This window comes from Rhinolophus hipposideros (assembly GCF_964194185.1).
Source record: "Rhinolophus hipposideros genome assembly, chromosome: 15".
Lineage (NCBI taxonomy): Eukaryota > Metazoa > Chordata > Mammalia > Chiroptera > Rhinolophidae > Rhinolophus > Rhinolophus hipposideros.
In genome coordinates, this window is record NC_138061.1 from 40,257,006 (window position 1) to 40,272,606 (window position 15,601).

Consider the following 15,601-nt stretch of genomic DNA (forward strand, 5'->3'; position numbering starts at 1 on the left):
GTAGAGGTGGCAAATACACTATCATTTCAGTGGCTACCATCTGTTCATTACCTATAATAAGCTTCCTTAAGAAAATAACATTAGGGAAACTTCTCTTGATGTGCTTTATCCAAAATGGAAGTTCTTTGATGAAATGAATCATTTCTTTCTCGTCATTACCACATCCATCCCACTTCCTTCCACAGTGTTACTGGATTTACTCAGCCATTCATTCGTCATGGTTTGGCTAAGGGAAAATGTCTCTTCTAAGCCATCCACATTCTTATTCTTCATAAAGAAACAGACTTTGTACACTTCAAACGTACAAACAACTAGAAAGTCTCAGCATAATCTCCCTGGATTTTATTGCACTTACTATATAGCACACCAAAGCCTTTCAATTTCACAGGCAAAGTCTTCACCCCCCGAGCATGACCAGCAATGCACACGGCTGGATCGTGATAAGGTTCCTCTTTCCACAGGAAACACGTTTTGAATATTTTCCCTGCCATCATGTAACATCGTCTGCAAAAACTGATCCACACAGCAAGTGGTAGCTGATGCTTCAAAATAAATTCTGACAAAATGGAACACAATGAGTTTTTGTACTTAATTGAAATGGGGTCCAGGGAAGGAATTCTAGGGATTTTTTTTTTTTTTTTTTTGCCACGTCCTGCAGAGAGATTTATCTGTATCCCCAACAGAGCTCAGAGTGTACTTTCACAGGCCTGGAGTTGGACCTCTCAGTTGGCTTCATGACATCCTGACAGCTCCTGGATTACAAACAAATCCACTGAAAAGAGAGCCCGCAGAAGCTTCTTTTGAGTCCTGCATATTGGCCCTAGTTTACCTTCTTGCAAAGCACCAAATCCCCTTATTTTTCAGCTATGCTCTGAGGCTTCTTCCCACCTACCCTAAATAAGCAGTAGGTAGAATGCTTGTACCCAAGCTTCTCAAATGACACAAACCTTCACAACGATTTGCAACAATCAAATTCCCATCAAGCGGACGTTAGTTTACTATGATTATGTCTGACTGTGCCCCAATGCAGCTTGTCTAAATGTGAAGACATAACTTAACAGGTTTTACAAAAAAAAATAAAAAGCAGGGCAGCAAATTATAATATACTACTGTTTAAAAAAAAAAAGGAGGAAGAGAAAGAGGAGAAGAAGGGGGAAGACGAAGAAAAACTACGAACAGCAGTTGTTTTGGGGGGAGTTTGTAGTCTAGGAAATTTTTCTTTTCATTTTTATACTTCTGTTTTCTAAATTTTCTTGAAAGAGCCATGGCTTACTTTTATAATGCAAACATTTAATAAAATAACATGCCAAGACGTCCATAATTTAAGATTACTATTTGAAATCAAACTTCAAAGTATGCAAAATGGTCACTAAATTTCATCTACTTAATGAAAGTGAACATGGTTATTCATTGAAAAAAAAAGGCACACAGAAACCAGGTGCTACCCAGAGCTATTACGAGACCCCCCCCCACCCCTCACTGCTAGTCTACAAGGGCAGCCGTTAGCATGAATAGAATTCTAAAACACCCAGTATGGCTGCACTACCCATGAATGTAAGAAATACTTTGTTCCACAGCAAAAAAAGAAAAAAAAAAAAAAACAGAAAAATCAACCAAGGACGCAAACCTAAACATGAGCCACTGGGCACTCAATTCAGTCACCTTAAGTCACAAAGACACACAGATTATCTGTGCTAATTCACTAGAGTTAGTCACTGCAGCTACTACAATAAGTAGCATCAGAATTGTATGTGGACTGACTATGATGTCAGTTTGCTTTGTACTTTCAATGAATTACCTTCTAGACAAGTAAGGTAGAAAGGCTAGGTATGTTGTATCCTTCACTAGGAACCACTGCTGGAAGAGCTAGACACCTAAAACTTTCCTTTCTTCTTAAGAGAACTAAAAATATACTATAAGTTAGATATTATGTCTGCTCTTTGTTTCACTTTAAAAATGAACAAAAATTAAATCTTGTCCTAAGAATTGAAATTCATCATTCTAAATACCGGCCTCTATGATTTGCTAAATTGTACATGGTGAGAGGCACTGGGATAAGATGGGTGTCACCCCTGTAATGCCCCTGGCAGCCGGGGGCTTCTCAAGCCTCTGATGTTGCCTAGGGGTTGAAGGTAACCCCTGGGCCCCCATTAGCACTGAAGCCTGCATGAGCCATGGTACAACTATGTAGCTGTCCTCTGCAAGACACTTACTATCAAGTCAAGCTTACACCCTCAAAGACACCATACACAGACGCCCAAAACCCCTGCCATTTCTTTGCCCAGTAACAAAGAGGAGGAAGTCAACTTCATGCTTTCTTCACGAGCTCTTTTCTCTGTTCTCAGCATCCCTCCTCCATGCAGTACCTACCGGGACACCCACTTTTTACTGTGCATCTTCCCTCCCATCCCTGCAACAGGCTGGATTTAGATTTACCCAGCCCACGTGTGCCAATTAACAAACGATTGAACCAAGGGCCACAGAGCTTCAGGTCCTTCTCAGTTGGTATGGTGGCAGGGGAGGGGTGCTGCACTAGTTATGCTGTCCCCACCATCAAGCACTGCACAGAGCACCCCGAATCACTGTCCGTGGGTCCACTGGCCTCCTGGGACCTGGTTCAATGAGGCCAGGAGCCTTTCTTAGCAGAAGTTGTGGCAGACGGCAGGCACAGAATAAAGATGTGTTGAATAAATGTAGGATGTTTGCCATACAAGTATACTGGCCGCAGCACGGACAAAAAGAAAGCCAAAGTGGTAGGGTCACAGGAGACAAGAGGAGCACACATATTCGTAAATTAAACAGACAGATATCCAGGACAAGAAAGGTAGTGAGACATGTGAGGTTCAAATAATAAGCACGCGCATTTTCCTGAATACTTGTATAATATGTCCTTTACTGTATCTAATAACACAATGCCATTTACCACAGGCATTAGGTGGAATCTTTCACTATCAATGGCAGCAGGTACAATTTTTGGACAGCTTACAAGATGTAAGTGACCAGGGATACGGTGGCAAGGTTAACATTGTACCTTCCCTCCTTTACCTTACAGGGAATTTATATGGAAGAAAGAATTTGTTTAATTGTTTGCTAGTTGGTATTTGTGTACCAAGTGTGATAAGCGGAGGACTGAACAGTATGGAGAAATACTTGACAGCGCAAACCCCTAAGTGACTGAAAAAGGGAAGTCAGTAAGATGAACAAGGATGGGAAAGGGGAGGGAGAAAGTGGTCCAGGCAGAGGAAACAGATCCACAGAGACCGGCAGGAAAGCACTGGGCACTTCAGAGCATGTATTTCAAACTGCAGGTCACGACCCATTACTGAATTGTGAAATTAGTTGAGTCAGTTGTGACCTACATTTTGCTAAAAATGAAATAGGATTGAATAGAAAATCACTGCAAAGCATGTAAGCTTCTCTGATGAAAGGTATCCCAGTCATAGTACAATTACAAAAACATCAATGCGCTGGGTTACCATGCAAACTTATTTCTTGCTGTGCAGTCCATGCTGGAATAATTCTGCATCAGAGGGATGAACGAACTTCATATGCATGGAATGTGAGGAGAGGCAGGATGGGAGATTAACCCTCCCAACAAACCTACACAGATACAATTGATGTCTGTTTCACAACAGCGGTCATACAGCTTATTCGAATGGAAGGGAGATTGGAACCCAGAGAAGAGTGTCCCTAAACTACACAAAAATACTGAAATACTGTTATTACAAATGGATTCTACAAATGAATGAAAAATGACCACTCCAATTCTAAATCCAACCGTTATATATGGGTATCTGTGCTTTGGGAGGAAAGGATATCTCGGATAAGAAAATATACCCCAAATTCCAGGAAGAACTGAGAAAACCACTGGGCCAACGACAGGGGAAAATACCTAAGAAAATATGTTACCTAAGAAAATATGACTACCAAATAAAAGACTGACGACTAACAGTGAACACACATTTTAACGAAAAGTCTTCAAATAGGGTTTACAGGCAGTGGCCACCACTGTTTGTTACCAAGAGCCTCTGACAGCACTAAAGTCATGTTGACTAGACTAATCCAGTTCATCAGACTAATACCGTGTTTCCTCGAAAATAAGACTTAACAGGAAAATAAGCCCCAGCATGATTTTTCAGGATGACATCCCCTGAACATAAGCCCTTTTGGAGGGCTTATGGAGCAAAAATTAATGTTAAGACCCGGTCTTATTTTCGGGGAAACACGGTACTACTAGTGCTGCAAAGAGTTCATAATTTTACATCATTCTGAACACGCTTTTGTACATCTGCTTATAAATTGTCTTTCAGAGTTAAGCATTCAGGATGCTGAATGAAATGCCAAAAGGGTCACTCAAATAAATGACTACGAACTTATTAGCTGGGTATCTTGAAGAAAGCCTCTTGTTCCCTCTCTGGGTTTCCATTTCTGAAAAAGCAGTGTGAGCAGGTTAGGCCACTTACAGGTCAATTGCTCTATAACCAAGTAGCAAGTCGCACTAAGTTACACCATGCCCCGCTCCTCTGGGGGGAGAGGAAATGGGACAGCAATTGGCTGTTGTCCCAAATCCTGGAAGGAGCTCTCTGATACCCCCACCTCTGGATTTCATCATGATCTTTTCAATTGTCTCATGTCCCCACCAGGGGCTCAGGACAAAAGAAGTGTTTCCTACAGCATGGCTTTCCAGCTCTAAAAATCCTACAAACTCATATATTGCAAAACATCAAGAGAGCAGAACCATTTATAGCCCAGAGACCTCGATGATCAAGCTGTTAACATTCCTTATTTGAAGAAGGAAAGGATCTCAGATTCTAGATCTAATAGAAGAATAAATGCTATTTGACCAATTAAAGTGCCCACGCTGAAGTCCCGACTTTTGGAGAGAGAAACTTACAATGAGGGCATGTGAATTCACTGGGGCTGGCTTTGGAGAGAAAAGAAAAAAAGAAGTCCAAGACTGAGCCTCAAATCCAGTTAAGTTCTGCTTTACAGGTAATTAGCAGGGTCCCCACTTAAAAACCATTACAACCCAAGCTATACCTTCAAAAGAAACATGTTATGGTCAACACAATACCCTGACAAAAGGCCTTCCAATATCCCTTCTGTAGGCTCAACCCATTTGGTTCACAACATGGATTATTTTAAAATTAATAGCAGCACCTACCTCATGTGAGTGCTTGTGTAGCAGGCATTGTATGAATCACCTTACACTTTCTCCCAGTGATCATATCTATCACAAGCTTGCTATCATTGCCATTTTACAGATAAGGAAACTGAGGCTCAAAAATGAACTGACTGGGACAACTGGAGTCCTACATGCAAAAGAATGAATCGGGATCCCTATCTCATACCACATATGAACGTTAACTCAAAATAGATCAAAGAGCTAAAAGTACAGACCTCTTAGAAGAAAACATAGGGATATATGATCTTAGATTTGGCCATGGATTCTAATGACACCAAAAGCTCAAGCAACAACAGAAAAAAATAGATAAATAGGACTTCACCAGAATTAAAAACTGTGCTTCGAAGGACTTCATCAAGAAAGTGAATACACAGAATAGGAGAAAACATTTGCCAATGGTCTATCTGATAAGGGACTTGCACCTAGAATATATAAGGAACTCTGACAATTCAATAATAAAAAGACCGTGAATAGACCTTTTTCCAAGAAGATATACAAATGGCCACCAAGCACCTGAAAACATGCTCGACATCATTAGCCATCAGGAAAAAAACAAAACTGACTTCACATTCACCAGGATGGCTAGAATCAATATGGTGCAGCCATTTTGGAAAACAGGCTGTCAATCCCTGCAAAAGGTAAACACAGAGTTATCACGTAACCCAGCAATTCCACTTCTAGGTATATACCCAAGAAAAATGAAAACAGATGAACACACAAAAAATTGTATGTGAATATTCATAGCAGAATTATTCGTAATAACTATATGGCTGAAACACCCCAAATGTCTATCAAATGATGAACGGATAAACAAAAATGCGTTATGGTCACATAGTGAAACATTATTAGGTCAGGAAAAGGAACTAAGTACTGATACATGCTACGACATGGATAAAAATATACTAAGTGAAAGAAGTCCATCACAAAAGACCATGATTCCATTTATATTAAGTATCCAGAATGGGCAAATATATAGACAGAAAGTAGACTGTTTCTTGCTTAAGGGAGAGAGGGGGTTGAGTGACAGCTAAAGGGTACAGGGTTTCTTTTTGAGGTGATGAAAATGTTCTAAAATTGATTGTGGTTGGTTATACAACTCTGAATATACTAAAAATCTTTGAATTGTACATTTTAAATGGGTGATTTGTATGCTATGCGAAGCATATCTCAATAAAGCTGTCACCAATTTTTAAAAAGTGAACTAAGATATTAAGCAGAGGAAACAGGTCCACATCTGGTTCCTTTCAAGTACAGTGCCCAGGCCCTGAACACTACACTGTACTAGCTTCCAAAATACAAATGACCACTCTCCAGTCACCCATCCAAATCCACATTTACACTCTTCCAACAAAGCAGAGGCAGGGCACAAGACACAATGGATAACTGCCTTCAAACAGCTTGTAATTTTAATTCATCAGCTAGAAGAGCAAAGGCATGTGCTACATAGAAATCATTATAAAGCATAGTGTAGCACATGCCTCTGCTCTTCTGATAGTAATTTACAGTATAGGATACATTATATAATATAGTATACAAGAAAGGGTCAGATCACATCCATGGAAACACAGAAGAAATTTATTTCTACTAGAGGGAAAAAAAAGCATTTCCCCTAAATGCTGATTAAAATTATTCATAGCTAAACAAAATACAGAGTAAAATCCCCAACATTTAATCATCCTGGATAGATCCAAAACAAAGGGGGAAAGTTTTATGATGACCTCAAATTTCTCCATCTTAATTAAAATACGGACTTCATATCCCAGATCTGAAGTTTATTTCTAGTATAGGACTAAGTAAAGCACGTATTCCATTGTGGAAATCCACTTCTTTACTGTTGAGGTTTGAAATAAAACTGAAAATGCACTTAGTCCTTAACTTGGAGAGAAGGTATGCCTTGGACCTCATTTTAAAGAGGTTCAGTTACTACAGACCTCAAAGATTCTTCGAGGGTGCAGCAAGGAATGCAGGGAATGCATTCCTCTCAGGGAATGCAGGATCAGACTACCCTTCTCTCTCGGGCACTAGACCACTACCTCCACCTGTGGCCACCCCCCCTGGGGGTCACAGCCTGAGTACTAATCTCTCCTTAATACAAGAGTGAAGCTGTTTAAATCACTGACCATCACTGTCAAGGACATGACCAACGGGATTTCTCACAATACTAAGGACTGTGAGAATTTCATTTGGTTATTTCTTGATTAACAAGCACCAATAACAAGTACTTAGTGTGTCAAGGACTTAAACAAGAATTTTCCAAAGCTTTACCTTGACAGAACTGACTAATGACTATCCTAGGAATTAAAAACAGGTGAACTTGGACACAAAATGTTTTTAAACTGGGTGGGAAGGAGGAGTCTTCTAAATTTAGGTAATATTGCCTCTGAATTCTGAAGATAAATGGTAAGAACCGATGACTCTGGATATGTATACAATAGTCAACCCTTGGAAATGGAACATTTTTGTTTTCTCTTAGCTAGAAGTGATAGAGAAGATTTTTTAGGGGCATTATTCGTAGTTTTGGAAAAACCAATTAATATTCCTCCCTTCGACATATAGGTCGGTATAAGAATAACACAAAAAAACCCAAAAGCCAAATAGATCAGTTTAAAACAAACCCTAACTTCTTCTCAAATCTCACATTCCCATCACCATTTCATTCTCAGGTACCACGACGATGCTGTAACAATTCTGAGGGTGACTTAAGAACCCATCAGCATGGATACACAGAAAAATACACGGAAAGATCCTAAGGTTGGGAAAAATCAGACAACTCTGCATGAAAGACTTAGCCAAATCATCAAAACGGCAGTCAGGATCCAAATCACAAAGAGCTGGAAGATGTTAACTAGTAGACTGAATTTTACATGGAAACCAGAGAGCAGTACACCGTGGTCAACCTCTTGTAATTTATCTTAGGGAAAATAAAATTTCAGGACACTAGAGTGGGGAAAAAGCATTCGGGGGAATCTTTGCGAGGGATTAACTGGTACTTTTGTCTGACACACCAACCTGAATGGACTGATCGTGGCTGCCCACGGTCCATATGTTGGAGTATAAGGACCAGTCTGAATTCCCACGGCAAGAACTGTGACCGAATACCAATGTTTGCCAAGGGCAATAGACAAATGGATCGTGCACTGTTACTTCCTACCTTTTGTACCTTTTTAAATTTACCATTCCGGATTTTAGTGTGTCCTGTGTTTAAAAATGGAAAACTTGGGCTCAAAGAAGTTAATTATTTCAAGGGCACACCCAAGGCTGAATTGAGTGTGCTACCAAGTCTCTGACTCCATACCTATATCAATAAATCTAGTTGAGGGACATAGGTTCACATGAGGTTGCTAATAATTCAAAAAAGAAAAATGCTATTGTTTGTTCTGAAGAACCCTTGAAAGAGAAGTTTTAGTTCCATAGCAACACTGTCTCAGGAACTTTCACAGAAACTATCCTGCGGTTAAAAACACATTCTTCCCCCCTTTGCAAAAGGAACCTAACATTTCCTGCCTATAAATCAGTACAACACAACATATCTCCTGAAAGTTTATTAATTGCGGTTAAAAAAAGAGAAAGTGTGTGAGAGAGTGAGCAGGTGCTACCAGACCTGTCAAAGCTTACTTCAGAAATGAAGTCTCCACTGTGGGAAGGAAAAGCTGAAAAACAGTTTTCACTTATATTCCTCAGGGCATCTTAAAGCTTGAAAGAACTGTTGTTATGAGGGGGGAAAAAATGTGTAGCGAGAGCTACAGATTCTTACCTGCTCTAATGTAAGCTGTTTAGAAATGGTATCATTCTCCAGTTTTTTAATTTTCTTCATCAGTTTGTTGACCTGGAATTCCTGCTCCTGTTCGAGATGCTGTTCTAATTCAGCTTTCTCATGCTGCAACTGGAAAATGGAAACAAGCAAACAAAACAAAACACGGACGTGGAAATCGAGACACTCAAAAGTCATGGAAACAATGGCTCCGAAAAGCTGATTACAGTAAGAGACATCATCACAAAAATTACTCATTTCTGCCTATATATTCAAATGTATACTTAGTAACCTGTTCCTAAGTGGTTCCCTAACTTATAACCAAAAATTATAGCACAAATACACAGGCACTTGATCTTAGCCAAAAGGCCGAGAAATGATAGGGCAAATACATAAGAATGTCAAACCATGATTAAACACAGATTTCCATTTTAAAAGATGTAAACGGTTGTCTCTGTAGAGAGGAATTGGGAGGCTAGGGAATGAAGTAAGGGAGGAAACTTACTTTTCAACATAAAACATCCTTTGGTACTTTTTAAATTTTATACCATAGGCATAAAAATTAATAAAAAAAGAAATATTGTACTGTCAGTTTTTATTAAATGAATTACAGTTTACTCAGATTTATATAATGTGTGTAGAGAGGGAAGAGATGTTACAATGACAAAAAATACTTAGTAAATTATTCCAAATGCGATTTCCCAATGTACTAGCAAGCATGCTTCAGCAAAAATCAGTACAATTTGTCACCTTCCTATATGGAGATGGTACATCACACCTTCTACATCTTTTCTAAAAACCAAGGGGGAATCCTCTTATTTATGGAATTAAAGGATAAGATTATGGTGCCACTGCAAGAGAATATTAAAAAAAAAAATTTACTCCAACCTTTAAAACCAAAAGGGAATAAAAGAAATCCAGTAGACCCACAACAAGCAGGGTTTTCATTAATAATTATGCATTATCTACAACATCTCCATTGGGGAATTTTTTGTTGATCCAGAGCAGGGACTAGAAGAAACAATACAGATGGGGGCTAATATTTCCAGAACCAAGGAGAGATTACATAAAAGTTATTAAAACAATGAAGCACACCCTGTTTTATTTGGTGTAAATTGACAGCGCTGCCTAGTTTTACCTTCAAAACCATTGCTTCAGGCAGATGCTGTTTAACAGGCTCTTCACATGTGTTAGGGAGGCATGATCTAACGTTTTATTCTAACAAAATTGGTTACTAGATCTAGGCAATTCAGCTGGAAAGCAGCAGAGCTTGAGACCCACAACCTGCTCTGAACCCCAAACCTGTGTTCTCTCACTGGATCCTGAGCAAACCTAAGAAGGATGGACTCCAGACAACACCACTAATGCCCAGTGCACCCTTGGCGTTTAGAAAGTCAAATGATTAAACAGAAAATAATGACCCTTGCTGGCTCACCCAGGGGATGCTATCTATGTCTTTTTGTAAACTCCGCATATGGTGTGATGGACAACAGAGAACTCATCAGGGCCTGACCAAACTCAAAATCACTACCTAACCCTCTCCACATCTGACACATTTACTGCTCTGAAAGCACATCTTTGATTTAAAAAAAAAAAAAAAAAGTTTAAAATCTGACATTGTCTTCTAACACTGGAAATGTTGACTAAACAGATGCTGTTTTTTTTCTCCAACTGTTTTTGATGCGCAACTCCAAAAAAAAGCTGGTCAACCTTGCAGGGATGCAGAAAAAAGCAGATGTGAGGAGGCGCTTACCGTGACAAGTCTATTTTTAACAAGCTTTAAAACTCAAGATCAAGCAGTAATTAAAAGAACTAAAAAGAATGGACAGAGAAAAAGAAGAGTTCCTGGCATTTCAAACACAAAAGACCCAAATGGAAAAAAAATGACTTACGAGAAAAAAACAGCAAAACATGTACATCTTCACCTAAAAGTTTTAGTCTATAAACATTTGCTATGTGTCTTCTATCTCCGGATACTATGCTAATGGTAGGTGAACTCTAAGGTTCACCCCTGCCCTAAAATAGTTGATCAACACTAAACTTAAATGGTAGCTATTGGTTTTAGAAAAATGAACTTCAGCCTTACAACCTTTAAACCACTTGCATAAAGTTTTTTAAATAGTAGCTCTATTTTCCTCCAATGTTTTTAATTGCTGTCATTTTTATGTGAAAGAACTCCCCCCTATCCCCTTTATTATTATTTTTTTTAGCATGATTCTTCTACATTGAAGTAAATTAAAGGATGCAATCTAACACTGAAAAATCTCTTCTCCACCAAGAAGCATTTGTCAGAGAATGTTAATCTGAGAAAATGGCAGGTCCTTATTGGCATACAGGAAAATAGTCACATTTAGACAAATGGTTTAATACTGTCAATATCTATCAAGAAAATCTATCAAAGCTCTCAATTTGAAGAGGTTTTTATCCTTTCAAGAGCTATATCCTAAAGAAAATATGACAGTAAAGCTGTTGTTACCAAAACTCAAGTAAGGTCTCTAACTCATTTGGAAAATAGCAAGTCATCCTGAGATCTAACTCTGTTTTCCAAAGATTAACCATTTTCATCATCCCCAAAAGACAGCTGAATATGCCACCTCTCAGGTGAAATGAATTTAGAAGCAGGACATAAAGTTTCTGAGTAGAACACTTAGAAACAGAAAATACACTTCTTCCTGGGAACAAAGAATCCAGCAATAAAAAGAGAAACACAGAGAGAAAAACAGAAACAACCTCCTCCGACGCCCCCATCAAAAAAAATCATGAGAGGAATTAAGATGAACAAGAAGAACGGGGCAGAGCAGGGCAAGGGGTTTTGAGGAACTAATAACCATAGAGTTTGCCTCATAACAGTTTGCCTGAGAAAAATTCAGAAGTTATTTGTGTTCTAAATAAATACCATGTAAATCCAAGCCATTTGGTCCAACAGGGCTTAAACCAATACCCTGAATCCATGTATTTTATGCGGTAGCTCATGACCCCATAACCAAAAACCCCAAAAGGAAACCTGGTTTAGGCTGGCCCAAGACTGACAGAAATAAACTTCACTTTCATCTCATCTCATCTCATCTCTGAGTAGCATCTTCAATACGGGCATAAAACTCAACGCATAATTTTAAACTTCTAATCAAAGGTCTTAATACTTTATGAGCAATTTTAAATCTTCCAAGGTCAGACATCCTGAACTGGAACAAAAATAATTCAAACTAAGAAGTAAGTTGTCCGGCAAATTCTATCACTGTGTTTGAAATAAAACTCAGGTGTTTGCCTTAAATATGTCTGAAGCAAAATACTTAAAGTTTTCAAAATCAGAATTTTCTGTAACTATACTTTTTATAAAGTGAATCTCAAAGAGTATAGAATAGTCTTAAAACTCTTATTTGTGCAATATATTGTTAATATTAACAAAAAAGAAAACCCTGGGGAACTGAAATCACATTATATAAAGATGATCCACGGCAGTATTGTATATGGCCATTGGAATTAGGATTACATACATAAAGCTTTGTTTCTTAGGATTCAGCAGGAATATATATATATTAACAAAACGGAAAAAGCCATAAGCAAAGATACAACTATAAACCTGCAGAATTCTGAGGACTAAAACTTGAGCATTTTCTTACTGGCTCCACCAATTATATGTGGAGCCCCAAAGCCCATGACGAGGACAATATGAATTTGAGCTAAAACAGGTTATACGTAAGCGTCATTCAATTATCAACAATCATTGTCTTCCTTACAATTTACTAAGGCTTCTGGAGCCTTTTCAGTGACCCAGTCCTCTTTTATATAAGAAACTCAAGAACTCTTCACTACGTGATTTCTATTTTGGGCAGAATTCTAACAGGTAGAAGCACTGAAAACCGTTCACCTGAGAGAATCCCCACAGGCACACATGCAGGTTGGCTGCTGAGCCAGGCCAGCGTGCAGTGGGCGTGCCAGATCCCAGCCTGGGTGACGTGTGTGAGTCTGGGCTGTTGGCAACGCAGCCCATGCCAAGTGAGGCAAGCCTTCCGGCCACCAGCCTCAGGATCCAGCTTTCCCAATTTAACTTGAAAATAAACTTGAGATACTCCCACCCCTCTTTTCACTAGTCAACACTGATATTTCTCTGTGTGTTAACCAGTCCTGCAACCTACACCCCTGGTTTACTGACACCTTCCAAGGACTAGAGCTGTCTGCATTGGACCAAATAAAGGCCATACAGGACATAACTATATTAAGTCACTGGATTGACAACAACAATTATAATCGTATTAACACTAGCTTTGGAAAAAAGTTCAAAACGATCTCTCAAAACCCAACTTTTCACTTTTTCCACAGAGCAGCCTGAGCACATAGTCAGTAAGTCACCACTAAATGCCTTGTGGGCCCACACTTCTTCCCACCTCCTCTCCTCTTCTTAACGGGTACCATTATTCTCAGCCAACCCCTCACAGCTCATCAGCTACCAAATGGCGTGAAGTCAGCGTGCTTAACAGCTGTCAAACACACCTTCTTCTTTCTGTGCTGGTAGCCCGCAGTCTAGTTCAGGTCTGTCATTCCTCTTCACTGGGCCACTGTCAAAGCCCCCTCCTAACTGGTCTCCCCAGGTCTAGTGTAGGTCATCCTAGCAGACGAACCCTATTGCTTCAGCAGCCTGCTGAAAACCCTTCAATGATTGCCTAGGCCTCCAGACTAAGTCCAAACCCGTTAGCATGACGTGCAAGCCCCTCTACCTCCTAGTCCCTATGCAAGCTTCCCATGCTTTCAGCGTGCCACTTGCACACTCAGTCCAAGTGACAGTCTAAGGTTTGTAAACACAAACGTCTTCAGGGTCCAGGCCTCTAGCAAACAAAGAATGGATGGGACTAAGCACAGGGAGTGGCAGCAACACCGGTTACAGGGAAAGCCTGAGTTTTGGAAATGGAACCCACCACGCTGGCCAAACACTTCTGGAGACCACACTGGTCCAGGGCCTTACAGACTGCAAGCTCTGCTACTCATACTGACCCACTCTAACACAAGCTGCAGCTCACTTCCTGCCACCATCCCCCTGGCCACGCTGTGCCCTCTGCCTCGAGTCCCTGAATCCCTCCAACTTACTGAAACTGGGGGAGGGCTCAAAAGACATCTTCCACGGTGCCTTCGCACATGCCCTCAGCACAGGGGATGCTCCTCCTCCCTTAAGCTGCGACGGGCACATGGCGCTTGGTGTGCATGTTAATGTCAAGGTTACGGTGTTTTTCACAGGCTTTCTATTAGTTACTTGGAAAAGCAGCTAACGCGTCAAGGCACTAGTTATTACGTACCGAGAACTTTATGTACATCATTATATTTAATCACCAGACTTTTTGGTAGATATTATCATCCACGTTTTACAAAGGATGCAATCACAGCTAAGAGAGGTAAAGTAACTTGCTCAGTCATGCAGCTGGTAAGGGGTAGACCCAGGGTTAAAACCTAGGACTCCGGCCTCAAAACTTTCGCCCTTGCCCCTGTTGTGCGCTGAGACCCTCATACACCTGGGCCCATTCTCAATCACCTTTACAAGAGTGCACGCACTACAAAGAACCAAAGTGACCAGGACTTACTCAAGAGCGTCTAGAAAAGGCTTATCTATGCAAATACTGACTGAGTTAACGGTAATATCCTCACTTCCTATACACCGTTTCCCGCTAGATTAAGCCTCAGAACGAGCAAAACAAGTACGGAAGTATAAAGGATCCCATTAGTGTATATACTCGTATATAGTACTCTCAGGGGACCATCACCCGTACTGAATTCCTTGTATAAGTGCAACCTGGTCATGACGCATTATCCTTTTAATGTATTGTTGGATTCATTTTCCTTGTATTTAAAATTTTTGCTCATGATTAATATGTCACTATAATTTGCCTTTCTTGAACTGTACTTGTTAAGTCTGAGCATTACGTTAGCCTTAAAATAGTTGGGAAGCATTTATACATATATGATCAGACAATTAAGTTCGTGAACTTATTGCAATGATGTTGCTAACATTTTTTGATACTGGAGGGGATTATTCATTATGAATTTGTACCAACTGGGCAAATAGTTAACCAAGTTTACTATTTGGAAGTGCTGAAAAGGCTGCATGAAAAAGTTACACGACCTGAACTTTTCACCAACAATTCACGGCTCTTGCATCATGACAATGCACCAGCCTGGAGGGGTTTTTAGCCAGTAAACAAGTAAGTGTTATTAGAACAGCCTCCCTACTCACCTGATCTGGCCCCCAATGACTTCTTTCTTTACTCGCAGATAAAAGAAGTATCGAAAGGAGGACATTTTGATGACATTCAGGACATCAAGGGTAATACGATGACAGCTCTGATGGCCATTCCAGAAAAAGAGTTCCAAAATGTCTTTGAAGGGTGGACTAGGTGCTGGTGTCAGCGCATAGCTTCCCAAGCAAAGGGGAGTACTTCCAAGGTGACCTTAGTGATATTCAGCAATGAGGTTTGTGGCACTTTTTCTAGGATGAGTTTACGAACTAAAGTGTCCAACTGTGTGCGTGTATGTGTATATGTATGTGTATATGCAGAGGGTGCCAAAAACATGTAGACACATATTAAGAAAGGAAAAAACTGTATTAATATATACCAATAACAAAAGATGAACACAAGTCATGCTTGACTTCTGCAAATGAAGAGGTGCCCCACAGTGGT

The 15,601-nt window shown here is 39.9% G+C and overlaps 1 protein-coding gene across 3 annotated transcripts in view; it reads right to left on the reverse strand.

The window, feature by feature from the left end:
- Positions 1–15,601, reverse strand: part of CCDC6 (coiled-coil domain containing 6) — a 107,435-nt gene that overhangs the window by 31,316 nt on the left and 60,518 nt on the right. For 2 of the 3 annotated variants that reach the window (XM_081075141.1, XM_081075139.1), the window contains exon 3: positions 8,940–9,068. The exons of the other annotated variant lie outside the window; for it this stretch is intronic. In XM_081075141.1, coding sequence (XP_080931267.1) covers positions 8,940–9,068 — 129 coding nt within the window. The remainder of the gene's footprint in view (positions 1–8,939; positions 9,069–15,601) is intronic. 3 annotated transcript variants of the gene reach the window in all.